The sequence below is a fragment of the Fopius arisanus genome, unplaced genomic scaffold (assembly GCF_000806365.1).
Source record: "Fopius arisanus strain USDA-PBARC FA_bdor unplaced genomic scaffold, ASM80636v1 scaffold00045, whole genome shotgun sequence".
Lineage (NCBI taxonomy): Eukaryota > Metazoa > Arthropoda > Insecta > Hymenoptera > Braconidae > Fopius > Fopius arisanus.
The window spans coordinates 960,137-987,036 of NW_011887784.1; the positions used below are offsets into that span (position 1 = coordinate 960,137).

General features: G+C 39.1%; 3 protein-coding genes across 9 annotated transcripts in view; 2 read left to right on the forward strand and 1 right to left on the reverse strand.

Annotated features, from left to right (window-relative positions):
• The window catches only part of LOC105267282 (uncharacterized), a 21,357-nt gene extending 11,429 nt beyond the window's left edge, over nucleotides 1-9,928 (forward strand). Inside the window, exons 5-18 of one of the 5 annotated variants that reach the window (XM_011306018.1) lie at nucleotides 266-389; nucleotides 475-706; nucleotides 1,334-1,858; nucleotides 2,205-2,249; nucleotides 2,928-3,060; nucleotides 3,097-3,521; nucleotides 3,773-4,216; nucleotides 4,416-4,561; nucleotides 4,900-4,977; nucleotides 5,623-5,965; nucleotides 6,065-6,272; nucleotides 6,369-6,556; nucleotides 6,714-6,880; nucleotides 7,816-9,928. In XM_011306018.1, the coding sequence (XP_011304320.1) occupies nucleotides 266-389; nucleotides 475-706; nucleotides 1,334-1,858; nucleotides 2,205-2,249; nucleotides 2,928-3,060; nucleotides 3,097-3,521; nucleotides 3,773-4,216; nucleotides 4,416-4,561; nucleotides 4,900-4,977; nucleotides 5,623-5,965; nucleotides 6,065-6,272; nucleotides 6,369-6,556; nucleotides 6,714-6,880; nucleotides 7,816-8,280 (3,523 nt within the window). In that variant the 3' untranslated portion in view covers nucleotides 8,281-9,928. Of the gene's footprint in view, nucleotides 1-265; nucleotides 390-474; nucleotides 707-1,333; nucleotides 1,859-2,204; nucleotides 2,250-2,927; nucleotides 3,522-3,772; nucleotides 4,217-4,415; nucleotides 4,562-4,899; nucleotides 4,978-5,622; nucleotides 5,966-6,064; nucleotides 6,273-6,368; nucleotides 6,557-6,713; nucleotides 6,881-7,203; nucleotides 7,418-7,815 lie in introns of all 5 variants that reach the window. The other 4 variants (XM_011306019.1, XM_011306016.1, XM_011306017.1 and 1 more) reach the window with 4 other exon arrangements.
• Nucleotides 9,214-26,900, reverse strand: Bsg (immunoglobulin domain-containing protein Bsg). 2 transcript variants are annotated; one of them, XM_011306014.1, is made up of 6 exons: nucleotides 26,472-26,900; nucleotides 26,178-26,310; nucleotides 22,214-22,468; nucleotides 12,361-12,618; nucleotides 11,672-12,119; nucleotides 9,214-10,753 (listed from the first exon to the last, which is right to left on the reverse strand). In XM_011306014.1, exons 2-6 carry the CDS (start codon nucleotides 26,263-26,265, stop codon nucleotides 10,708-10,710), a joined length of 1,095 nt encoding a protein of 364 aa, XP_011304316.1. In that variant the 5' UTR covers nucleotides 26,266-26,310; nucleotides 26,472-26,900; the 3' UTR covers nucleotides 9,214-10,707. The 2 variants fall into 2 exon arrangements, with proteins under 2 accessions (XP_011304316.1, XP_011304317.1); XM_011306015.1 differs by having other exon boundaries at nucleotides 26,397-26,486.
• Nucleotides 22,496-25,192, forward strand: LOC105267279 (uncharacterized). Of its 2 annotated transcripts, XM_011306013.1 has the most exons (4): nucleotides 22,496-23,743; nucleotides 23,819-24,053; nucleotides 24,169-24,257; nucleotides 24,417-25,192. In XM_011306013.1, the coding sequence occupies exons 1-3, from the start codon at nucleotides 23,300-23,302 to the stop codon at nucleotides 24,225-24,227; spliced, it is 738 nt and encodes a 245-aa protein (XP_011304315.1). In that variant the 5' UTR covers nucleotides 22,496-23,299; the 3' UTR covers nucleotides 24,228-24,257; nucleotides 24,417-25,192. The 2 variants fall into 2 exon arrangements, with proteins under 2 accessions (XP_011304315.1, XP_011304314.1); XM_011306012.1 differs by having other exon boundaries at nucleotides 22,499-23,743; nucleotides 23,819-24,257.

Sequence of the window (26,900 nt, forward strand, 5' to 3'; positions counted from 1 at the left end):
GGCTATCACCATAGATTAACCGATTAGAAATTACCAGAAGATTCTTCCCCGGATTCTGGGAAAGTCCCGAGAATACCAGAAAAAAAAGAAACAAGTTCGCCGTCATAATTGTTTTCCCGTAAAACTTCCGTGGGAACGAGAAATAATCTCTCCTGTCTCAAAAATGTAAACTAACGACTCGTTATCATCAAAAGATTTTCCTCCCAAAGTGAAATGAAGAATAGATGTAATTATATAATACGTTCTCATTCATTCTCTCTAATAGGGCACAGAGTTATCCCGTTGAATTACCACAGAATTTCACCTGTACAGATTGTACAGTGAGATTGCTGCGTGAGGCTGAGGAGTGGGGATCAAATTACAGGTTCTGGTCCTGTGCGGATATTGACGTAAGTTGTAAAAAAATAAGTATGAGCAAAAAATAAGACCTGAGCGGCTCTGGAGACATCGATTAATCATTCGTACGACAAACAGATAATCGAGAAGAAGACGTACAGAGAAGATTGCAGCGGTCATGGAAGATATCTATTGGGTAGATGCAGGTGTGATCGGTTTTATCACGGCTCTAGGTGTGAATTCAGAGAGGATTGCCTGGACGACTCAGACTGCGGTAATCAGGGAACATGTGTCGACAATGGTGGAACAACAGCCCCCACCAAACATTGTTATTGCAATGTCGGATGGTTTGGTCCTGGATGTAGCAAACGTTAGTCACAACTTCTCACCATTATTTTAATGCTAATTAGAGCTAATAACAAGAGTGAGGGGCAATTATCAAAAATTTTTCACTTCACTTTCCCATATTTTCTGTCATTAACAGCGTCATTACGAAATTATTACGCTTCTCTCTGGGAAAAAAATCTTTTCCCCCTATAAAACGTGGCATAATGCCATATTGTAGAGATCTTGGCAACATTTTTTGGATATAGAAAATACGTTGAGAGTTTGCGATTAACTGCGATCAACTTTTCCACTGAAATTCCACAGAATTTCGGCATTGAAACTGATTCAACAGGATGATAATAATATAATGTTGAAAATAATAATGCAAAGTTATTATTAACGAATTTTTTACATTACTCACATTTTTTTTAATTTCGGAAAATTCCACTGCCTGTTATATCAATCCATTAATTACCGAATGCTTCATTAATCTCTTTATATTTGTGGAAACATGAAAACCATTAACAATGCAAAATAGAAATTGAATTCGTTGGTTTTCCCCAGGTATCATATTCTCCCCCGATATCATAAAACTTCCTGTTCACCTGTAACGTTTTTCCATTATCGAGCAACTTTTTTACTGTGTAATAAAAGAACAACCAATCAACAGGATCACCGGTGAAGACAACGGAAATTGATCTCGACGGTTACACGATGAAACGTTTTTCCGATGACTTTGCATTTTACTGGAGAATCCTCAAGGACACGAGTGAATTAGAAGGTGTAATAGTGGTGAATGGTACATCGTGGGTTGGCGTTGGTTGGAGACCAAGTAGTTTGACCCCAGAATGCCGCGCCTTCCCCGAGATTCATGGTAAGAGCGAAGAGGCTGAGCCACTGCCACGTCCCGAGCCAAAATCCGAGCCTACGGCTAGATTTAATGCTGCCAAGGCCAACCAGCCATCAGTAGATCCTGAGCCTGAGGCAACGGCCCCCAAGAATGGACGCAAACATCCACCAAAACTTGGAAATCCATCTGGTGAAGCCGATAGCGAGCCTGAACCGAGTGCTGAGCCATCAAGATCAGGGGCTAAACGACGATCGGCAAAACCCCATGATCTCGGTGTTACACCAAGAATTGATACTGACGTGACAGTTCAAACGAGCGTTACTTATCGCGTCAGCACTAAACAAGGTGAGAAGTGAAAATAAATAGGGATTTCTAGTGTGACGGGTATCTTATTGAGAAAGGAAATTTCCATTTCCATTCACCAAGGGGAAAGCTTTTTTGGTTTACGAGCATCTGAGACATCGGATGAACAAAATTCTCTGATTATTGAACAAGTGTATGTAGCACTCAATCCGCTAGACCGGGAAGAATTCCATTTTCCCTGCTAACTCCATGAACCTTCTAATGACAGCCATAAAATTATGACTTTATTACTCCAGGATAATTTCGAGGAATTAATAAAATCGTAATGGGCAAAGTTCTTTACCTATACCTTCAGTTCTGAAATGAATTATTATTAATCTGCTTACAGGTCGTAAGAAGAGATCCCCAGAGTCACTAAGTGCTGAGCCAACTGGTAAGTTTAAAAGAATAATAAAAAATATCTATAATGACGACGTATTTACACTGAATCATCTCACACGGGGTTATTCCGCGAGTTTGTCGTTTCCTCATTTACGATATTCGCTCGGATGCACTGGAAAAATGAATGTTTCTTTAGTCTCAGACGAGGGAGTACCGTGTTGTTAAATTGCTCCTTTGGATAGAATATCGCAACGACTTTTTCTTTTGTTTCAAGTATCCCATGCCTATTTTCATTTCGCGCATCTCAATTTGTTGCCATCTTTTTTAATATTCACACGAATAACTGAGAATCCTCGGTTGTACTATTTTTATTTAATTTGTATTGTCTTACCGGTTTTACCTTGTTGAGGAATCACGGCATCACATTTTCACAATTATTTATGAATTCATCATATACAGAAGAATTGAGAATTGCAGTTGTATTTAATCTCACGTAGAAATGAATAAAATTTAAGCAGTAGCTACTGATTTTAATTTACGTAGATTATAACACGTAATTATCACACAAACGTAGTGTATTATATAATTGTACGAGATTTAGTTCACTCACCTCACTCATCCACTCACTGTACACATTAAAATTACCTCAATACTGTTGTTTATCATTTTTTCAAAAGCACATGGTGTTGGTTGAGTATAGTGGCATGGTGTTGTTGCTTTTGTTGCACAGGAGAGCCTGCGAGTGAACCGGAGCCTGATAAATTACATCCTGAGCCCACATCCGAACCCGTATCTGAACCTAGTAGTGAGCCTACCTCTGAACCTAAATCTGAACCTATTAGTGAACCTTCCTCCGAGCCAAAATCCGAGCCAAAATCCGAGCCAAAATCCGAGCCAAAATCCGAGCCAAAATCCGAGCCAACTAGTGAGCCAACTAGTGAGCCCACCTCTGAACCAAAGTCTGAACCAAGTAGTGAACCCGTCTCCGAACCAAAATCTGAACCCATTAGCGAGCCTTCTGCTGAACCCAAATCCGAACCTACTAGTGAGCCTTCCGCCGAACCAAAATCTCAACCTACTAGTGAACCCATTTCTGAACCAAAATCTGAACCAAAATCCGAGCCAACTAGTGAACCACCCTCAAAACCAATATCCGAACCAACAAGTGAACCCTCCTCTGAACCAAAATCCGAGCCTGAACCCGAATCTGAACCCGAACCATCATCTGAACCCGAACCCAATGGAAATTTAGACGTAATATCACATCCCGAGCCCGCAGCTCCACTGGATACCGAGCCTAGCACCAAATTGGCATCAACCAAAGGTAATGATTTAACTCCAGTAGTGACTTAGCAATCATCACAAAAGTATGTAGTACCCGTACAGTAGAATTACTAGTTAGAGACGTAAAAAGAAAAGTTATCAGTAGCGATTGGTGCCTACTCATGAGTTCTCAGTGTGTACAGTCACTCGATTATCAGTAGAACGTGTTAAATTTATCTAGAGGTAAAATGCTTGAATAACGTGAACAAAGGGAATAACTTAGCGTTTGACATTTTCCATGAAATTAAATAGCTCCTGAGAGACCGGAGATGCACAAGTATACTCCGAAGCACGATTTCAATCCGATGGATTGTACTGACATGGTGATTGGTATGGCAAGAGGCAATACCCATAGGATCGGTGACTATTATACCAGAGATCGTTCCACTCCTCGACGTGACGATTTTTGGGGTGGAAAGGAGAGTCTAACAGCTGCTATGGGATTTGAAAAGGATGGAGTGACTACTATCGTATTCAGACGAAAGCTCGCTACCAATGAGCCCACTGACCACGAGATTGTCAATGGAAGTATGCAAGTAATATGGGCCAAGGGACAGGAGCCTGGTAAATATATTCATCAGCCGGCTAGTGGTATTGAAAAGAGCAGAGTCAGCGTCAAAGACTTTTATAAAGCTGATGAACTCAAGTACCATGGGCACAGGAGTCAGAGGGGCGTTGCTGCCTTCAATTTTTTCGGTATGTTTCATCTATTTATTTTGGTTTTTTTTCTTTAATGACCTTTTAGGGTTTACTGTATGCTCTAATTTTTTGTCGGGGTAAAAAATATGGAGTGAGATTTTATTTGAGGAGTGGAAAGCCTTTGAGGCATGTTACTTTGGGCTTTGTAAAGGGGATGATTGAGAGTTGTTTCAATGGGGTTATCGTGTGCTCACAGAGGAGAAGAACAAGGAGGAATTTGGGGGGCATAATTCACTCCTTGAGAGCGGAAAATGCGGAGGTGAATGGAGACATCCGAGGAACTGTGCGGTTGAAAATGCCACCTGCGATTATTACATTCGTTGGATCTACAGGGCGAAGAAGGTAAACACACTCGACATCGCTTTCTCTTTTCTTGATTATTCTCGGGTGAACACCTTCGGGCTAAACTTTCGTTCAAGTTAAATGAAATGGCACCGGTGTTGGCAATTTTTTTTTTTAATTCACAAGTGCCACTTGGAGGAGTATAAATGCAAATTTCAGGAGTTGAGGATTTTTTTTTTTTTACTTCTTCTGCGCTCATGCAGACGTTCGGGGTAGTTTTTTAAACAATGGGGATGAGATGTTTGCTTTGACGAGATATGAAAATGCAAGGGGTGTGGTCACAAAGTACTGGGGGTTAATGTAATCTTTTTTATATGCATAACTGCATTTTTTTTTAGGATGAAATGACTTTCACAATTATCACAAAGGATACGGATAAGTGGACGGGCGTTGGTTTCTCGGAGGACGAGAAAATGGTATGAATTTCATTGAGTGTCGATGGCCTCGTAGAAATCGGGTCGGCAGATTCTATTAAATTTTTATAGAAAATTCCTGATTTTCACTCTTCATTGCCTTTTTCACACTGTGAAAATTTTTTTGCTATTTAGGTCGCAAAGTCAAATGAATTTCCCATTATATTAATTTAAATACAGTTTCAATTGAAAAGTCGATTATTTATTGATTTTTATAATTCGAGGAAATTGGCTTTTTCATCGTGAAAATTCAATCAAGTTCACGTGAATTTCAAGTAGATGGAAAATTCGGGGGAATTATCGCTCGAATTTTCAGTTTTTTCATTTTTTTTCACTGCGGCGTGCTTTTGATAATTGAGAATTGAAAATTCTGAAAATTCAAGATATTAATTAATTGATCAATGAAAAAATAATCTCCAGAAACGTGAAATAATTTTGTCACTGTGAAACATTTCTCGATACTTCACTTAAAAATGTACGTTTAATTATCCAACAGTGTAACTTAATATCCCTAAAGTAATTCGATGGTGGAAAATTCTCCATCGGTTGAGAAAATTTGAGGGAATCTGCGGTCTCGTCCAGAACAGACGAGAGATAATCACGACCCAGTGGATTTTCAGAGTAATTAATTGATTGGATTGTGTTTAGAGTCAAACAGACGCTGTTTTGGGTTGGGTCGACAGGTCGAATGGTCGTGCCTTTGTCATGGACACATGGGTAAGTGGCTATAACATGCCCCTTTTGGATCAATCGCAAGACATCATGAACTACAGCGGTAAACTCGAGAACGGCATGACAACACTGACATTCACCCGGAAGCGATCAACCAAGGATAGCAATGACCTATCATTTACCGATGATCATTGTCTCTACATGATGTTCCCTGTCAAGGGTGGTATGTTCAATGCAGTAAACAAAAAGCTGCGTAAACATCTGAGTATACCCATTGTCTCATCCGAGAGAATATGCATCAAGTCTTGTGGCATCGAAGGTAAACTCAGCAAAATTAATGGCATCATTCTATGCCATCCTTTGTCTTCATCCTTCGTTTTAACACCGAGAAGGGGGATTAAATTTATAAACATTTCAGAGGAAGACGAGGGTCCCTCTACACCATCACCATCGCGACTTTATTATGATGTCGAGGTAAAACTTGTGAATCTTGGTACTGGCTTCCAAGCACCACAGCCAGGTAGTGAAGATTTTGAGGTAATTTCAAACACAATTTCCGACAATTTCGGCCCCACTTTGACCAAATTACCAGGGTATTACGCAATTAAACTCAACGAGCTGCAGAGGTAAGTGAATTCAAGTTTTTTAAACTCACCATTTGTGATTTAAAATGACTTTGTCGAAATCCCCTCTCTAATTAATGTCATTATCTCTTGTCAAAGGAATGGTGATGATGGTGTTATTGCCAAGATGAATCTGATATTGGACAAAAATGAGGCAAAGGGAAGAGCCTTGAGGCCGAGTGACACTGTTGCAGTTGCTGAGGGAGCCCTCAAAGAGGCACTCTTGACTGGTAGAGTTGGTTCACTTACGGTTGACCCTCAGTACTTGTTTGTCAGAGCTCCACTATGTACGTAAAATTTTTATAAAAGAAAAAAAAACAAAAAAAAAACAAATAACAAAAAATGCATTTCCCTGGCAAAAGTGTAAAATGCAAATTTGTGGTAATTTAATTATCTTTTAGTTATTATTTTTTTCTATTTACCTCTGTTTCTGCTGCTCTCTAGCTAATGACCTGGTCGATGAGTTGGACGATGGCATCAGATCAAACGACTTGTTAATGGGTGCAACAAAGCTCTACGTTGTCATTGGTTGTGTTGCTGCGCTGGTTGCTGTAGCACTCCTTCAGGCAACCTGCACTGTGTACAAAGCAACTAGGAAACGTACCACAAAGGTAATACATCAATCTCCATTCCCATTGTGTATTACAATTGTTGGAATAACATTAATCAAAACTTGGAGTTAACTTACATTTTCCTTGGATGTACTAGTAACGCAAATTGTCTCATTTGTTTTCTCTCCTTTAACTGCCGAGAATATTTATCTGTTAATGTCCTCGTCATTTTTTTTTATTTTACCCGTGATAAAAAAAGACGTTTCCATCTTTGACTCATTTTTTTTTCCACCGTTTTGTTGTCTGTAACTGATGAAGAAAAAAAATCTCACTGCTTTGCTTGTTGTTGCATGAAACGCGCTCTTTGCGACCTGACGATATAGAGGGTGTACTCGCTGCCTCTGGTATCTTCTCCTATCTCGGCCAATCCAATTCATCGAACATCCGCGACCCAGTATCACCGAAAAAATGATCATGGCCATCATCATCAGCATCGTCATCATAATGACCATATACCACCCAACATGCATCGGCCTAGTCCACATTGGTAGCGATCGGGGGGAGGGTTTTATTAATCACTCGAGCTTTTCTCTCAAGGTATCTCTTGCTTTTCTGCTCTCTCTCATTCACATTCACTCCAAGTTTTGATTAACCAGTTTTTTTCTTTTCGATTTAGTCGAGCGAATCAAGGGTTGAACTGGAATTCAATTTCAAGTATTCAATCTTGAAGTCATGAAAGTGCATGAATATTTTAATTTAAGGATTATGGATTTTTTTTTATTTCTTGTAACATTGAGATTATTTCCGTTTTGATCAAAACTCAGAAATTCCTTCACGAAAATGTAACGGAAATTATCGAGAAATCACTCACGGTCATTTTAAAAATTAATGGAATATGTTTGAAGCACTAGTGTTATTACTCCCGAAAATCGGTACATAGAATTCATCCACTTAAGATGAACAGGTTAATTAATTCAATTAATAATATTACTCAGCAGGAGCGTTTAATAGCTCACAATGCTTGGAGGGATTACTCGACGGGTGCCAATACAAATTTTGCCTTCGAGGCATTTGAAACGGAGGAGAAAGCTCCACCACCGCCAGTATCGAGTCTTCCAAGGCACAGGGACGTCACGGATGGTGTTATACCAAGATCAAGCAATGGAATGAGTACAATGGAGAATCACCACCGATTGAGCAGTCATCAGCAGCTTTCAGCACCAAGAGCAACGTACAGTCTACCACGTGCCCCTGGTCCACGTCAGCCACCTCCACCTCCTCAGCCAGGGTACTATACCCAGGATCGTCGAAATCATCGACCCAAGAGTCACCACGGTAATGGTATATCATCTCAGCAGACATCTCAGCAGCCAGACTTTTATTTCATGCCAAGTCAGAGGAAATACAGTGGTGAAGTGGTACGTGTCTACGTTGATTATGGTAATCAAAAGCCCAAATAGAATTCTCTAATGCAGAAGAACCTGTCAGACTCTAGGTGAAACGATGCAGAGTAGTGCTTGTGTACATAATTGCGAGATTTTTTTTATCATTGTTATCTGAGTGACGTTTTCCAGTGGCAAATCCTCCGGTATTAACACAGAGATATCACGGTGAGAGCGAAAATACACTGTTAGAATAGATAAAATTTTACGATTGTGACCCTTTTTTTTTCGAGTTATAAAATGCTTTTTTTTTTACTCCACAAATTTCTAACGGCGTGTGAGTGGTGCTGAAAATGCCTGGAGTGAAGTAGTCACTGGCGAAGTGTCTCATTTTTGTTGTATATAAAAGAAAGAAAATAGTGGGCGAGACCTCATCAAAAATCCCCGTCACGTGCCCCGAGTCTCGACGTATTGGACTAGGACAAAAAAATTCATCTGTTTTCATGTAGACGAGGGATGAGTACTTGGAACAATGAGAACAAAAAGAATGTTATCACTAAAAAATAACCCTGCGCTCTCCACCAAAGAGACTTATGTATTAATATTTACAGAACGATGATAAGTGCAGGGTAGAGTAAATCATATTTTTTTTCTCGTTATGGAATAAAAAACTTGGGCACGTGATATAATGGTAATGTTATTGCTCCGACGTCCCAAACCAAGTACCTACGTTATACTCTAAGAAACAATTGCAAAGTGCTATTTATGTAAGTTACCCCTAACGTACTATAATACCTGTAGATAAAGAGAGAAAAAAAAATTGAATGAAATTTTTGTTCGCGAGATGTGAATTTCGAGTGTTAACTCGTATTATTTACCCCCCAAGTGCAATAAAAACGTTTGTACATTTTTTTTAACCCAAACTTTTTTTTTACAATTTCAATAACCTCTCAGCATTAAAAAGACGACAGGATTAGATGAGTATTTGAAGGTACGTGTCAATATCATTTATTTTATTTTGCTCCTTTTTTTTTTATTATTTAAGTACTTAACTTAAAGGCATATGGGTTCCTCTGGACACATCCTCTATTCATCAATAAATCGTTAACGTTAAAACACTCTCTTAACTCTAATTTTAATGCTGTAACATGTTTGTTGTTTAATTATCTTATTTATAGAAGACTGAGTGTAGTAAATTGCCAGTGTGCGCTAGCGTTCCCTTGCCTATTCGTGCAGAGACCTTTTGCTATTCGTGGCAGAAACTTGATTTATCTCTCACTCTGATACTCACTCGTTTTTATCGTGATGTACATTGCCTGATCCTGTCAACTCTACAACTATGTCCCTTGTTTACGTATTCCTTTTGTTTTGTTTTTGAAGAATTGTCACTGAAGTTTTAGATCCACAACAATAGTATGCACGTGACACTCGAGGTTTTTTGTTTTTCTTTCTACATTCCTCAGGAATTGGGTCGGCCTAACGAGATACTACAGGCAAGGCCATTGTCGTGACCCTGTCCAATTTTCAGTGTTTTTCAGTTTCGCATATGTCTCACACACACACTCTATGATTTATCAGCGACACACATTGGCTCAATTAAAGTTACTTCAATGCGATTAAATGGTACATTATAGTTCATTTTTCATTGTTTGTTCGGAGGCACATTTTCATCCCCGACCCAGATGGCAACAATAGAAGAGAAAAAGTAAAAGAGAGAAAAAAAAAACGAATTATACAGTTCATGATTTCCGAATCCGCTAACGGATAAATATTCATTCTAAAATCTATAAAGTTCATCGGATTGTTGACTAATGATCAACAACCGATTGAAATCTCAACGACAGCGACGGCAGTTTTTTTCCAAGCGTCGTCGAATAATTCACACATTAATGGAATTTTGATGGCAATAACAATAATTATAATACTACGGTACCGTGCGCACGATCGATTTTCTAATTTCAATTTTCATCGTAAGTGCGCATAACATTTCTCATATATATTACGTTAATAATTGGTTTCCGTTTTGTTTTTTAAATGACACTAAAAGCCAACAAAGATGCATTCAACCAATAATGATAATGTTCCCTCGGTAAATATCATTGTCGAATAAAACCGAAAGAAAATAAAATATTCCACATGATGAAGGAGAAGTTGACGCTCGGACAAGGCACAACCTTGCTCGATTCGAATGACCTATACCTCCAGCATTGTTCTATCCTGACATCAGTGCACTGGTCATTCGATAAAGATTTATATCTGTTTTATTCTCATTCCTGGATGACGAAGAAGAGGGCAACGGTGGTGACTAGCCTCTCGACAACAAGTACATCACATTTGTTCGTCACAGTGAACCATTATTTCATCCCTTTTAAAGATTATTAATAAGGTATGAGCGCTGATGGGTGAGCACTCTCACGGGTCCAGTTTGATTATTTAATTGTTAAGTGTGCCCCACCGGTGCTTCTACTTCGCCTAATTTTTCATGATTTATAACATCCTTGCTGCTCACTTTCTCTGCCTTACATCCGAGTCCTTGTTGGGCGTCGGTTTGCTAATTACAAGAAAAAATCAGGAAAGAAAAAGAATGTAATTGTAAGATTTTTTTCCTCGAGAGAAAACATCAAAGTGTTAGTGGAAAGTGGCGTGAGGATTTTATGAGCGTCGGATAAAAATTCACAGTCAAGCCAGAAGGAAGAACAACCCAAGGGCGCAGAAGGGAAGAGGAATCCGAGGGCAATCCACTGAGGATTTGGAGTTGAAATAAATTCACTCCTCATCTATCCTTAATTCCCATAAATAAAGACATAAATCCCGTGTCAGTGCAAGCACGAACGACCAATTGTTCGTGCGAATAGGAATGCGGTTTTAGCTCCCTGTCAGAATAAGGAGGAATGAGGCGGAGGTTGCGAGGGGATGCTGGATGGTTGAAAATCGTCACCGAAGTGAGCGTACGGTGGGGTAGGGATAGATCTCAGGGTGGAATTGTGGTACGGTTCTCCCAAGGGATAACGGAATTGTACGGTCTTGTAAGGTGGGCTGTAGAAGGCGGATACTGGTGTCGCTGGTGGTTTAACTGGGTAACTCTGGTGGATGTAGTGCAGGGAATATGCAGTCATTGGATTCTCATGGGAGTAAATCGGGGTTTTGGTGTGTTGAGGTATCAAGAGGCAAGGGATTGCAGTGTCATATCTCTTATTTTTTTTTCTCCACTCCCTCTCCTTTCTCACTTCTTCCGAGACATAAACTTGACTTACTGGCACTCGTGCATTGGTGTAATGCAGGGTGAAAGCCAAGAACTTCAGGTAATGCGCGAAAAGCATGAGTTAACTTTAGTTGGCACGAGGTATTTCAGAATTCTTCAGATAACAGTGAGAATCTTACGATAAACAGTGGTATTTGCTATGGCATGCTATCAACTCGGTGCGAAAAGAGCAGTGGGATGGGTTAATACAAGAAATTCATAACTCACGTGTCAGGGCTTTGGTCAGTATCGGATTCCTCCAGCTCCGATTTGTTACGTTTTTTCTCGTAGATGAGAATAATTGCACACAGGACAACGACCTCCGCGCAAATACCGAGGAATGGCCACAGTGCTGCCAGTCTATCCTTAACTCGGAGGGTTAATTCAGCCTTGCCAGAAACATGAAGATCATCAAATTTATTCCAGTCGTATCCCAGGTAGCATTTTACGTCACCGCGATCGTTCTTGCCAATGTTCTCCACGGACAGTGTACCACCGTTAACATTTCCATTTCGTAGCAATTTCACTCGTCCCTCGTCCGTTGTGTAATTTTTACTCGCAAATTCCCATTGTACTTTGATACCTGGGAGGTGAGTGTCGTCTGTGCAAGACAATAACAGCTTTTCACCCTCCACAACTGTCACTGATCGAGGAAAAATTGCTGGATATGGTTTTCCTGGAATTATTCAAATTCACGGGTTGAATATAAAAATGGAAATTTTCATTAACTCACTTCAGTGGGTAAAAGGAGAGAATAAGATGATAATTTGTTAAACTCGGGTATAAACTTAGTCAACAGTTTGAGTGCATGTACAAAGAGAAGAAATACAAACGCCAAACAATATATTCTGAAGATAATGAATGAATTTGCATATCTTTCCCATACATAGAAATTAGAACCCATAAATTAAACTTACCAACTATTTTGAAAGTTGTGCTGGCATTAGCAATTCCAGTGACATTGCAAACATATGTTCCCGTGGCATTCGTAGTGGATGTGATACTGAGTGTGTCATTGTGTTCATTAATCTGAACCGATGGCTTGCTCACACCCTTTAAATACTCCGATATTGGTTTATCCTCGTAGAACCAAAGGACTTTTTCATTACCCGTACGATTCTCACAATCCAAATTCAATGGTAAATGCTCCTTCACCACAACTTCATACTTGATTGCTGTAATCACACAACATGACCAACACAAAAGTGATGATTAATCCAGAACAACATTAACGATAACCGACAATTAATCATGCCATCCGAGCGAGAAAAGCTAAGACATTAAATAATGATTAAAGTTATTCCCTCGTAACCAACACTACTACTCTTAATACCAGAGGCATCACGAAGTTCTCGAAAATGCTTCCAGCAAACACTCGAGAAGTACAAAATTTTGCATTACGAAACTTCTCGAGGAAAAATTCAACAAAAGCAAAACGCAAAGAGGGGATAAAAGCTAGCAGAAAGGATTCAACACCCCGGTGGTGGATGGTGTCTCTGTTCTGCGCGCACTTTTATCTTCACACATATATATTTTGCAACCTCTTCACCCCAGCAGGGAAAAAAAAAAAGGCAAACCGGAGGACGAGCGTGTGCCGAGCCCGACCAAAGTCAGCGATGCAAGCAGGTTACTCCCAGTAATTAAACGCAAACTCCTGGTAAATTACAGGCAGTAATTACCGTGAGCGTTTAGTCGACCTGGGCGAGCATTTTTACACCAAGCAGTTATAGATGGAGAGCATGAGGCGATATAAAATCTAGTGGGTACGAAAGGAAAAACGACAGGGATGAGTCTCGCACGTTGACGTTCGGAATACGTTGCCTCACATTTACCTCTTCTCCATCTTTTTTTTTTTTCCTCACCCCTTTGTTTTGCCCTCTCTTATTCACCCCCTCTTTCCCTTTTCCCACTTTTTTTTTTTCCAACACTCGTTATCAACGAGATGCACACGCGCGCACGACCGCTGCATTGAAGAGGGGCTAACTGCAGGTGCAGGGGTCTCGTAATGACAAAAACGTTTGCCGTCGGCTTTAACGACCAGCTTTTGCCGTATCCCCCTAACGCTCTTTTACGCTGTGCCACCATCAACGGATTCACTCCATAGCACACGTTACGCTTGTACCGTAGGTACCATCCCCTGCCAGATTGGAGGTGTAAAAAAGGCACAAGTTGTTGGGAAAAATTGCGTTTTAAAAAAGCAGGGCGATTCACAAAAAAAAAAATAAATAAACAAAGAAAAGTACGAGGGAGTTTTTGGATAGCCTAGTCCGCAGGGATGGGCTGTACTAGTTCTTGTTTATATGGTGGATTATTGTGGGATGCTGCTCACGCGGTTTGCCACAATGTGTGACATGTCTGGAGTTGGACAAAAGTGTGCGTTGGTAACGCGGATGCTGAATTTTCTATTTTTTTTTTTTGGCAACTGCAGTATGCAAAATACCGGCAATTACTCTCGTTTTACATTTCACAATTTAACGGACAAACTTTCTACCGGTAGTCCAGCAAAAAAATAATGACCGAATAGTTGATGAAAAATAAACGCACATTGACGCTATGCATTACACGTTCAGGATGATTAATGTATTTTATTCAAATTCTCGTGTGAAATGAAACTTCAAATGAAGTATGAGAGATAGCCTGCAGTTATTATGATAAAGACTGCTACCAGGGGGTGAAAGGGTGAGAGGGTGAGATTGTGATAAATGAACACGCCACAGGGAACGTCTTGCGACTAGATTAACCGAAGAGTCATCTCCCCGATTGAGTGGAAAACTTGAAAGGGGAGAGATATTTTCAAAGGAGGAACTTTACCTCTCAGCGACAAACGCACGCTGGAGGGCTAGTGGTTTTCACCAGTGAAAATGAAAAGGAACAAAAATAAACTCCATCTGGATGTATCAGACTTGTGGCGATAGTTTGGTGGGCCAACAGTGTCCAGAAGACTCTCTGATCCTGTGATGCATGGCTGACTCTTGTAACTCCATGCATAAGACATTTGTGGCGAGAGGCGGAATAAAAAAAAAACTGCTCGTGAATCATTCACTCGGTGAAACTCCTTCCTCGTTTTCTTTTCAGTCCGTGGAATCCAATAATTCATGGGGTTTTCGGGGGCTGGAGGAGGGCTGGAGGAGGGCTGGAGGAGGGCTGGAGGCGGACTGGAGGGAGGTGGAAATAATTCAGTTTAGATGATAATTTTTTTGTGGGGAAAAGTTGAGCGTAGATACACAGCATCGGAGCACGGGGTTGAAGTGGAAATGGAGTAATGAATATTCTGCAGTGTGGACGCGTCGGTAATTTGCATTCGTAGTGTATAATCCGAACAATTTGGAGATCGGCGGAAGGTTAAGGGAAGATTGGGGTGAGGCCATGGTAACAGCAACGGCAGTTAGTCTCCTGTACCTCGCAGCCTCCACCACCTGATCGTCCTGTTATGGTTCATGGACCATTTGTGGCATCCAGGGGTTAGCGATAAGGGGAAAATCCGGGGGTCGATACAGTTCACCTTCAAACTCTGTCACTCGTAAAGTGCGATTCTGTTAACCTCACGGGTTACCTGTGCTCATGCATTAATATGCATTAATATGCATTAATATGCATTAATACATAATGCAACCTGCACGTGTGAAAATGCTAATATCCATAAATAAATTGAACGGCTGAATTCACCCCATCACCCTTTTTTCATCGTTGAAATTTTTAATTGCAAGAAAGCTGAAGATGCAGCTAAATTAAGGGCGAATTTAGCAGGTAGGAGGGACTACTCTAAATCCATCTGCAATTCAAAAATTCCAATTAAAATTCCGGATTTATTTAAATCCGATGTTATATTACTTCAGCAAAATTTGAATACCAAGCTGTACGAGTGGAGATCCGTAATTAGTAGTGGAAACTTCATAAAAAGGATATAAATTTAACCCTCTGAAGCTGGAAATTATAATCCACCGGTGGATAATCAAACCGTAACGATTCATTTCTAGATATTTTCCGAGAGCCTTCCCTACAGCTCTTCCCTACAGTTGCCGAGTATCTGGCGTTGAGTAATGTTTCCATTAGGAAAAATCCAATTAAACAGAAATGAAAAACCAATTCAGGGGATAGAGATTGTGCGCCCTATACAATAATGTATACACATTGAATCAGTATTTGCCTTTGAATAACCAGAGAAACCTCGAAAAACACTAATTGAACTTCATTCATTTTTTACCACCAAAAAAATTAAAATAAAAATAAAAAAACCTTCCAATAGAAATATGGAGAGCCAGTGAAATGGAGTGGGGATTGCACCGTGCATTCCAATGGCATAACGTATGTACGAAACAGTCAGGACATTTACATATATATTATTGCCCACGGCTGAGGGTAGCTCTCGCCAACAACACCCGGTTTACCAAATCCTATATACCTATGTAGAGAAAACGTTATTCTCTCCTTCTCTGACCTCAAAACAACTCGACCACTTCAGAACCCTCTTTCCACCCCTCTCTGCCCCTTCTACCCCCTCTACAGGGTCTACCCCCTTGTCCATTTTAGCGCACTGACCGTTCGCACGGAATATATACAGAACAGATACACGTGTAGTCGATATTATCCTTCATCCTTCTAAAATATAAATGTAAATCCGTACCACCTAGCTCGAATGCACTTGCCAGAGTTATGGCAATTCGTTTTCTCGATATGAAAATATACCACCCTGGGAATATACTCGTTACATTTATCCTTTGGAGGGACGAAAGGCTGTGAAAAAAAAAACATATGGAAAATATATTATAAGCGTATATTGAGATTATGTATATGTTTACGCGGCTTTCGTTTTTTTAGCACTTTTTTTTTAGTCTTCATTTTGCCCCTCTTCTGCGATGAAAAATAAATATGATGGCGGAGGAGGGAAAGGTGAGGGGGGGGAGGGATAAAGCAGCTACACCTCAGAGTGTATTGCACGGTGTAATATTCTATGCATATAGGCGAGGAGCTTCGGAGACCGTGGAAAAATAAATAAATAAAAGATACCCTTCGTGGAAGAACTCTCGAGGATTTGAGGATTAAAAAGTCCGACGGAAAAGTTTCGCAACAGGATCTTTTGCGGTTGCCTCGGAAGGGCTATCATGGAGGAAAAATGTCTTTTTTTTTTATTTGCTCATGGTAATGAGACTAAAAAGTCGGTGTACCTGGATTTAGGAGCGGAAAGAATGGACTGAGGATTCCGAGTGAAATAATAAATGCGATGGGGTGAAATCGAAAATCTATTTGAATCGGTGAATAATTTTTGTAAAGAATCTCTCGATAGACCGTTGGATTTTGTCCCTGAGCCGTACCAACTCCGGCAGTCTGATGTCAGGGAAATCCTCCAAATTCTCGGAGGATTTGGATTTTCTGGTCACGCTCCAATGGGGCTATTTTAGCATCCGGTGAGTCCTTCAGAATTGCTAGGACACGTTCACAGTCGCGTGCGGATGATATTCGTTATGTTTGAGGAGGTGAGCGAGTGTTTAAAATCGTATAAATGAGTTGAGTTGAATGTGCGGGGTGGAATTTATGGGGTCACTTTTGCCAGGTGCACTTGACGCTTTCTAACAGAGGGACTTATTAATTAGAGAATTTTTATATGGGAATTCACGAATGAGGGGAGCTAAACGGAGAAATTTTTTAAAGCTCCAGTCGTTTCTGGGGCACTGACTTTTTTTTTCATCCTCAAATGAACTTTTCAAGTTTGTTAATGCTCAAAGGGTTTTGATGAATTTTTAATTCATTCTCAAGTTTAAATTGATTGTAATTTTCAATTATTAATACGAACTCGGAATTCACTTCAGCCGTTTGAAATAGTTCAGACACCCCTTCAACGTTGCCACAGCACGTTTACAATCGCGTGCAAGCGATAATTGTTGTATTTGAGAAGGCGAATGAGTTTTCAGAATTGTTTAAATGAGCCCAGTGTAATGTGTGGGAGGAATTTATGGGGTCACATTTAGCGGATAGACTTGATACTTTGAAATCCAGGGCTTTACTAATCTGAGGGTTTTTAAAGGGGATTTTTTGTTAATTCATGAACGAATGTTGAGATTTTCCAACGTTCCACCCCTCCTCCCACCCCCCTCGACGATTTCTAGGACATGGGGTTGCTTTATTAATACTCGAGTGAACTTTTAATGGGCACTCCGTTCACGTAAATAACCCGATGAATTTTTCATTCATCTTCAAACTTTTAATTGATTCTGATTCTCAATCGAAAATACCTCGGCAATTCTCATTTCTTATCTGGTTACTGATAATTCTCCGGAGTTATCTTCACCATCGTCTCAAGTGCTGAGATATTCATTGCTCCGAGAATAATCTAAATTTAGAAAATATACTTGAAGATTCTCCAAACTCATAAATATCGAGGCTGACGCGATAAATTTTTAATATTAATGAATTTATTTGATTAATTATCAGAATACCAGCTAGAAATATTGAAAAAAAATACAAATTATTTCGGAACATTACGTGAATAAAGAAAAAACAATAAATTCTCATATTTGGTATTTGTCTCTCAATATGACAATAATTTTTAAATATTTCGAATTACAGAATAAAGTTATGACCGATGCCTCGAAGATACTCCGCAACATAGACCGAATAACGAAATCAATCCGTAGAAATCCTCAGGCAGTACTTAGTATGGTACGCAAAATCTATCGATTTCTTAAAGTACACAGGAGTAATCCCCAGCTCGCTCAAGCAAATCACAACAACCGACTGCACTTAGGGATATTGCTTCAAAAATAATTGAGGGCAAGAGTATTTTGCCAGTATAATACTCCTGCGCAGTTAATAATGTATATCATAATCCCTTCATTTGTAATATTAAAAAAAATAATATAATGATATCATTATATCTCGACTTGTAACATTTTTCGGGCTAATATTTTCGCGAAGTCATATATTTACATTATAATATTTTCATTTATCATATTTTCATTATTGAATGAAATTTAGAACGGTCACCATTTACTTTTCATGTTCTAAATTTATTGTCTCTTCAACTCCCCGCGGAATATGTGGAAAATTAGAGGCTAATTTTCGCTAATTCGTCCTCCTGAAACCTAACAATGGAAGATAACGGGAAGATAATAAATAATTCTCTACATCCTCCCATTGCATGTCCACTATCTCCAATGATAAAACTGGTATGAAACATCAGGACTACCAGTAAAATATTAGAAATATGCGAACGACCGTAGGGGTTTACCAACATTTACTACAATATTTCTAGGGCATGGAGTTTTATTAGCACTCGAGTGAAGTTTTAATGAAACTTTCGTTCACGTAAATATAGTTAATGAATTTTTAATTCCCTCTGAAACTGCAATATAATTCTGATTCGAACAGAAAAATATGTCAGGAATTTTTATTTCTTATCATATTATTGATAATATCTTTATTAACTTCACTGTTGCCCGAGGCACTACAGAGAGTCATGATCAAAAAATAATCTGAAATTCCAAATGAACTGGAACGAAGGAAAAGTTCCATGGTCAAATGCCAGATAAAACCCCCGATAATTTGTACATCAACTATCGCTAATTGATCCCTTAACGACTAACAATTGAAGATAATGAAAAGATCATAAAGGATTTACTATATCGTTCGGTTGCCTGTCCACTTCCCCCGAGATAAAAATGATATGAACCATCAACGTTATCTGTGAAACACTAGAAAACCCACAACAACTGTTTAGATTTTCCAGGTCTACAGTAATTTCTCAGACACCGGGTAATTTAATCAGTAATCAACTGAACATTTAGCGCACATTCACTCCAATAACCGAGGAAATGTTCCACTCAGTCTAGAAATAAAAAATAATTTGAATCCCCAACGAGAAAATATCCCCGGAATTGTCATGTCTTATCGAATGAAACGAAACACTATATCAATGCAGAACTCATCATTTCCGAATCTCAGCGAGAACATCTTGCAATTTGATGATAATCTCTCAACTAATTCCCTATTAAAGTCGAGAATCGAAGATAATATTAAAAACATCATAAATAATATTCCCACCCAGCCATGACATGTCGACAAGTTTTAATAACAAAAAGGGATGAGTAGGCTATGAGGCATCAAAAGTACAAGCGAAACACAAAACAACCACCGTATAAACTCGTGGACATTTGGTCGGCCTCACGTGATGCCAGTTAATCGAATAATGGCAGCTGACTGGGTCACGACGGAAATTACATGGATGTAATTGCAGACTGTGCGCGATCTGTATTAAATTGGAAAGTGGATGCAAAACATGGGATATCACAGGTTTATTCATCCCCCACAATGTCAGGGTATTTTTCTATCTATTCTACCTACCACCTCGGTCACTATTTTCGGGTGGTCCTTCATCTCAAATTCTCCCGTTTATATGGTTTTTGTAATGGGGTGGGATTTCCGCTGGGGAGAACTGTATCTTGTCCCTGGTTATTGCGACACAACGGCGCCACAAGCCCACCGTTTAGAGCCGTAAGCTGACTTTGCCTCGCAGAATTTAATTTTACCACGGTAATTTACAGTATATCTCCACCACACCAACTCCCTCCCCCGTTTTATACGGTCCTCCTTCATTTCTTCAAAGCATCCCGACATAACGAACGACGGGGATAAACAGTTTTGCCAGCGCGAAAGCTCCTTTCTTCCCTGTACAACATTTTCAGCTTTGTGTATGTCTTTTTTTTTTTCTTTATTACTCTGTACCTTCCGCATCGCAATTCCTCGTTTAGCCGCCATTTTTCTTGTTTACTTCTTCTTGTATTCGTCAAGACTTTTTTCATTCACTTTCGACGGAGCTCCATCGGGTACAAAGGAAAAACTTTGATCAAGTTGTGAGTTAAGTTGCGAGTAAATTCATTCAATTTCTATTGGAGAGAGCGGTGAAGGTTTGAATGCAACGAATGGAGTTTGCAATTATAAGTTTGTTGATAATTTTGAAGGGGGCTCTTGAAAAATTCCACGAGCCGCTGATCATGTGGCTGGCCGAATTACTTCTACTCAAGTCTATTCATGTTTTGATTATGTTTGAAATTGCGATGGAGTGGTAGAGAAACAACTGTGTATCGTTGGTACAGGATGATCCACTAATTGGACTGTGAAAATGCATTGCTAGATGTGAATTTCATGGAGCGCATGCTGAATAACTACTAATTAATTGAATTAATTACTGGTACACGAGAGTTTGTGGTGTGGGGCATTATGAGGGAATCTTGCAGAGGATTAAAAATGAGGCAGAAGGGAAGATTGAGGTGGAATCCTTTTACATACATAGTCCGGGCAATTTCACCGTGTCATACATCCTCGGGGGAATGCTAAGATGTCGACAATTTTCTCGGGTAGAAACCATATCAAACCAGATAACGAGATAATAGTCACGGTAGTTCGCTCACAAGGCACTGCCTATCTTTCTTCTTGAATAACGTACACGTGTATAAAGAGGGAGAAAAGAGCTCAGTTGTACCAAAGTGGAAGGTACGGGAGGGCTCCAGTGTCGAGAGAATGCTCCTCGATCCACCATAAATCTTTCTAATCCTTGCATTTTGCGAGTAAAATATGACCCAGCTGAGTATATTTCTTCTACTTCAAGCGTACCCAAATGGAGAGGCTCGCATACGAGATTTTTCCCTCTTTTTGGATTTATTTTAACACATCGTTAAGGTTACGTTTTGAATATTAATGGGTCTTGCTTTCCACAATTTATTTATTTATTTTTTTTACGTTTGAGCTAATAGTGAGGCAATAATTCGGCGGGAATATTTTCATGTTGTCGGATGAAAGTTCGTACTCATGTGAATTACTCACAAAATTCCGAGGATTTTTCTACATTTCTACATTCCTCGATTTTTTTGTGATTGTGCATATATTTCTATATTATTAGCAGAAATTCCGAAGTTCGAAAAGCAATGGATGAAAAATCGTAAAATTCCTGACCCACAGCTGCGAATAGAAATGAATTCAATAAGAAAAATCACCGGCAGTGCCCAAGTTTCAATTTTCTCAAGTTAATAAATAGCTTCCAGCGATTGTAACCGACCCAATAATCTTATCTTCCTCGTGACCGATAATAGAATATCTCCACTACGCAAAAAAAAAAGGGAGTGAAATACAGCAGCCACTGTTCAAAGTTCCCAGTTACTACAAAGTATTTGCAGTAACATTCATTTCATTGCTATTTTTTTATTTACCACTCCGAGGGATATGCGGGCAGAGTTTGCGTAATAAGAGAGCAGATGCAGCGAGAGGATGTAGATGTATATGACATTAAAGTATCGAGAAAACTAGAGCAGAAGAGCGAGACAATATCGAGGCATCGAGTTGCGAATAGAGCGACAGTCTGTACAACGAATACATACATATAACACGTTACTCTCAAATGTAAAGTGTGTAGAAGCTGCCAGCGGCGAAAAGAAACGAAACTTTTGGATAAAACACATAAACTATAACAAGTTTTATGCAACGTGGAACTTTGTTATTTACGCTTTTCGACTATTTTGTTTGAACATGGCAACAAAAAGATTATTATCAGAGTGACGGCAAGCATTTTAAAGGAATTATATGAGCGGAAGGAGAAAAGTCATTACGAGTGAGAAAAAATTTTTAAACAGACAAATAAAAAGAGGATGCAGAGATACCAATTGATAGACCAATAAATTGAGGAGTGAAAGTATTAGGTTGAGGCTAGCTTGCGGCTAAACGACAAAATATTTCTCCATAACCAACGTTAAACAAATAATCATTGTTTTGCCTATTACGAACCGCTTTTAATCTCCAAGGTGAAGGATTCGTTGCCCTTAGCACACTGGTACTTCCCCATGTGCTCTTCCTTAGCTGAGTTACTGTATAGCGCTGATGTTCCATTCTTAAGTGGATCAACCGCAATCTCACCAGTTTTGAGTTGCGCGATTTCTTGTTCATTTTTCCTCCACGCCACTTGATTTCCAGGTGGATTGTGACAGTTTATTCGCCACGGTTGTCCCTCGAGGATAGCTTCCGTTGGTCCAGAGTATTGCACTTTTTTCAACAAGAATTTTAACAATCACATTATCTCTTACTTGTTACTCTTGTTAGCATAAATAGAGGGATAATTAAGACGCTTAATTAAACCATTCGGAAGTCCTTGGAATTTGTGATTCTGGGATTTTTTTTAATCATTTAGATGGGTAGAGTTCAATCGTTGGAGTAATTTTCAATCTCACGCATTGTCGTTGGGTATAATTTGGAGGTTCCAGATAACGATACGTTAAATCGAGGAATTTTCAGCGGTTTAAAATAAATAGTTGATTCTGCTGATATGATAAGGGATTGTTTGTGAGCCCGAAAAAAAATCTAGTCCGTACGCAAACTCATTAAATAAATTTGTTTACTGTCAAGTTAAAAGATGACGCATGTTTCTCAACGATGATGACGCGCCAATAAGAGCTAAAAGAATGACGTGAGCTCTGGTAATTGACCGTTCTGAGTCACCCCTTGTTCGTAATTGAGAAAAAATCATTGAATACATTAGCAGCGATAAAATGGAATCAATAGATTATTCAACGGGTAAAATGCCCTTTCGATAAATTTTTTTCTTCATACCTCGGTCGAAAGTACGTACTTCCTGCTGCGATTTCGAAGCAGAAAGTCTATGTTTCTTGCATCGGCAAGCTACGCATCTGCCCTCTACAACAGCGGGAGTAAAAACTTACTCGTGTGCATCGATACTCAATACACACGAGACTCCCATTATATTCCCTCCCTGCGGTTCGCGGCACATCTCCCCATAACCTTATAGTTCGTTTCCTGGTGTTAAACTTAGTGAATAATCATAATTGAGGTGATAAGTGTTGCAAAAGAAAAAAAGCAATGAGCGAAATATCATCATCGAACGAATCGACGGACGAAGAAGAAGTCGACAGAAATTTCGAAGCAGAAGCAAGATTAATCGTCGAAACTGACACCTTGCCAAAAAAATCTGCTGAGAGATACATGCTTGTGTACGAAGCCTATAATAAATGGAAAGTAGAAAATAAAAGTGCCTTATCTCAATCTGAGGAGAGTAATCTCATTGTATATTTCAAAGGGTTAAGTCAAAGGCTAAGTCCAAATACTCTATGGAGTATCCATTCTATGCTGAAAACGACTTTGAATACCAAAAATAATATTGACATAAATAAGTTTTATAAATTGAAAAGCTTGATTAAAACTAATTCCAAAGGTCACAAACCAAAAAAATCCCTAGTATTAACGTGGAATGAAGTTATCGAGTTTCTCACGAATGCGCCGGATCACGTATATTTAGCTTCGAAAGTAAGTATTTATAACCTTAATTATTTAATTAATAATTCAATTAATTAATTTCTCCACTTATTTTCCTATTTTTAGGTTATCCTCATTTTTGGTATTTGTGGAGCTACCAGGTGCGAAGAACTGAAAGAACTTAAAGTTGACGACGTACAAGACCTCGGTGGCAAATACCTGGTTTCGATAAATGATACGAAGAATGATCTGCCTCGTAAATTTTTAATTGGAGATCTTTTTTATGAAAGAGTTAGAAAATATATATTACTAAAGCCTGCTGACTTTGACACTACGAGATTTTTCATCCAATATCACAATGGTAAATGCGAACGTCAAGTGATAGGCAGAAATAAAATTGGACTAATTCCGAGATCTATTGCTTCGTATTTAAAATTGAATAATCCAAGCCGATATACTGGGCACTGTTTCCGTAGAACTGCAGCTACACTGTTATCTAACTCCGGAGCAAACAGTACTATGCTCAAGCAATTAGGAGGGTGGAAATCAACTGGTATCGCAGAAGGTAACTCTTTTATTTATTTGCTAAAAAATAATCCATGTTTCCTGTAATTTGCAAACTTGAAATATATTTGACGTTAACTCTCTATAAATACGTTTATACCTGAATGTTACTTATTTTTTATGTATACTTGTAACTTGTAAATAATATATATTTTTACAGGATATGTTGAAAACTCATTGAGGAACAGGCAAAAAATTTTTGACAACATAACTCATGCGGGTATATGCAACACTCCATCAAGCCCTCAGCCATCTACGAGTAGGAACAGTGCAGCTAACGTGATGAATATCACTAAAAATGAAGAGTCTACAGAAATGAAAGTCGACAATGATTATTTCTTAGAGGAGTTTGACATAGATAATGAAACTCTAGCAGAAATCGAGAGATCGGCTCTGTCAGAGATACCAAAATCGACGATGCCTTCTTTTACTACAGGAAATCACCAACGAATAATTTTAAATTCCAATCGTCAATCCACAAAACCGACACATTTCCTGAAAAAACCACCAATTTCTGTTTTTTCGCATGGAATCGAAAATGAACCGCCAATAAAAAAAAATAAAGTCGAGAAAATGACAACTCACACAAATACCCATACATCGGAATTTACTAATTCATTTGCAACTAAAAATCCAGGTGTAATATATCATAACTGTGTATTTAATGGCAATATTATTAATAATTTTTCTTCAGCAAATAGTCAAGATGAACATAAGGGAAAAAATATTTGATGTGTTGGAAGCGATTCAAAGCAAAAGATGTAAATTTCCACTATCAGTATTTTGTTGTAAAACACATGAAATATTAAGATTTTATTATTATTTTTATAAAACTATTACGATGTAACGAGTATAAAACAGTTGAAAATAACTGTTAAAACACAACTAATATAATTGTTCTGGTTATGATGCAAATATAAAATGTTTATAAAATTACAATTGTGTCTTCCAAACGGGTGTATCTATACCTTCATTTCTAGATTTGTTTGATTGACGCCTGCCCCCGACCAGCAGCACTCGCTTCGCTCGTGCAGCAAATGTCGGGGCAGGCGTCAAGATACCTTTCGATACATACGAACAAACAGTCCGTACTTTCGACCGGCTATGAAGAAAAATAGTATACACTACATGGGCAGATAGTTGAAATCCCTGAACAGCGCGTTATGATGCCCTCGGCTTCGCCTCGGGCATCATCACGCGCTGTGCAGGAAATTCAACTTTCTGCCCTTGTAGTGTAATATACTATTTTCGCATTCAGTTTTAGCGGACGTGCGCGGGGTTTGATGTGTTGTATGCGCGCGCCAGAAGCACGTGCTCCCAGCTGGTTTTAGATCGAAAAGCAAAACGAAGGCCAACGGGAGAGGTAACTGATTAGATTCGAAATAAAAAAAAAATTTCCACAACACTTGTACACAATTCGATCAACTTAATCCATCCGCGTCAGGTGTTCCCACCTCATTATTCACTTTAATTAATCAAGGTTGTGATATCAACAGCAGACTGGATGTTTATCCCCTTATATTGCAAAATGAAAGCCGTTGAGCCTACCAGCGAAAATAAAAATGATAAATGAAATTGAAGGAGAACCCGATGATGTCATGTGTACTTGAAAAACTGATCGATTGTCCCCAGACGTGCGCAACCCCCAACGTCAGAAAATTCCCTATAACCTCCCCCAAACGACCACACGTTTCTCAGCATCTCATCAATTATTGAAAAATGATAAAACAATGAATAAAAATGAATTAACGCAGAAACTGAAAGATTCAGATGATGAGGTGTGATTTATCACATAAATAAGTAGCAGTGTCTGTGTTAAGTAGAAGCAGGTGATTAGAGAATGGGGTCAGACTCCCTGATTAAGTTGAGAAATAAATCCTCATAAAAACGTAATGAAATTTGAAATAAAACATGGACTCACCAGCCTGGATCGTGGCGAGGGTGCTAGCTAAATATAGAAAACCCAGTAGCAGAACAGAATCGGCCTGCCTCTTCATTCTTGTCGTCATACGTATGAATTCTCCGTATGTAATGTTGTGTTACAATGTCGTCCACTGAAAAAAATTATCGTGAGACAACGAGTCATGCGAAATGGTTAAATTGGGTCTGACGGGATGTGGAGAATTGTATAATTAGTTACAGGGAGTAATTTTTTTTGATAATCTGACAACTGAGATGTGAAGAAACTCGATAACCACAAATATAATGTCTGAACCTGGGTAGGGGCAGCACTGGTGTCTCTACCGTCTCCTTTCAATCTGGATCTCTCGATTGATTCCAAAATGCCCGCACTGTCTTGTTACACCCTCGTCACAAATTTTTTTTTATCATTCGTTATCAACAACACTGAACTGGGGGGGATTAAATAATCGGTATTTTACGTCAGTGTTTTATCGGTGGAAAAATCTGTACCACTTGACAATGGGTTTTCTCAGTTGGTAGATGGGAGGTTTAAGTGGAGAGACTAAACACAATGAAACACACACCACTGAGGACTGGCGTTCCACCCGCGGAATGGTTAAATGGTAAATGAGGGACCAATCGCGAGACTTCCAATACTCCTGTCACTCTTTCACTAGATGACTTTACGATTTTCCTTCACTCTCTGTCGGGTTGACACTGGCCGATTGCACTAGTTGTGTTT

Coding starts and splice junctions, on each gene's coding strand:
- Bsg (XM_011306014.1), bottom strand. CDS start 26,265: ATGACGACAAGAATGAAGAGGCAGGCCGATTCTGTTCTGCTACTGGGT. Junction 12,619..22,213: donor CACCTTGGAGATTAAAAGCG/GTTCGTAATAGG, acceptor GTGTGATTACAG/CAATCAAGTATGAAGTTGTG. Junction 12,120..12,360: donor CACAACTTTCAAAATAGTTG/GTAAGTTTAATT, acceptor GAATAATTCCAG/GAAAACCATATCCAGCAATT.
- LOC105267279 (XM_011306012.1), top strand. CDS start 23,300: ATGAGCGAAATATCATCATCGAACGAATCGACGGACGAAGAAGAAGTC. Junction 23,744..23,818: donor ACGTATATTTAGCTTCGAAA/GTAAGTATTTAT, acceptor TCCTATTTTTAG/GTTATCCTCATTTTTGGTAT. Junction 24,258..24,416: donor ATCAACTGGTATCGCAGAAG/GTAACTCTTTTA, acceptor ATATTTTTACAG/GATATGTTGAAAACTCATTG.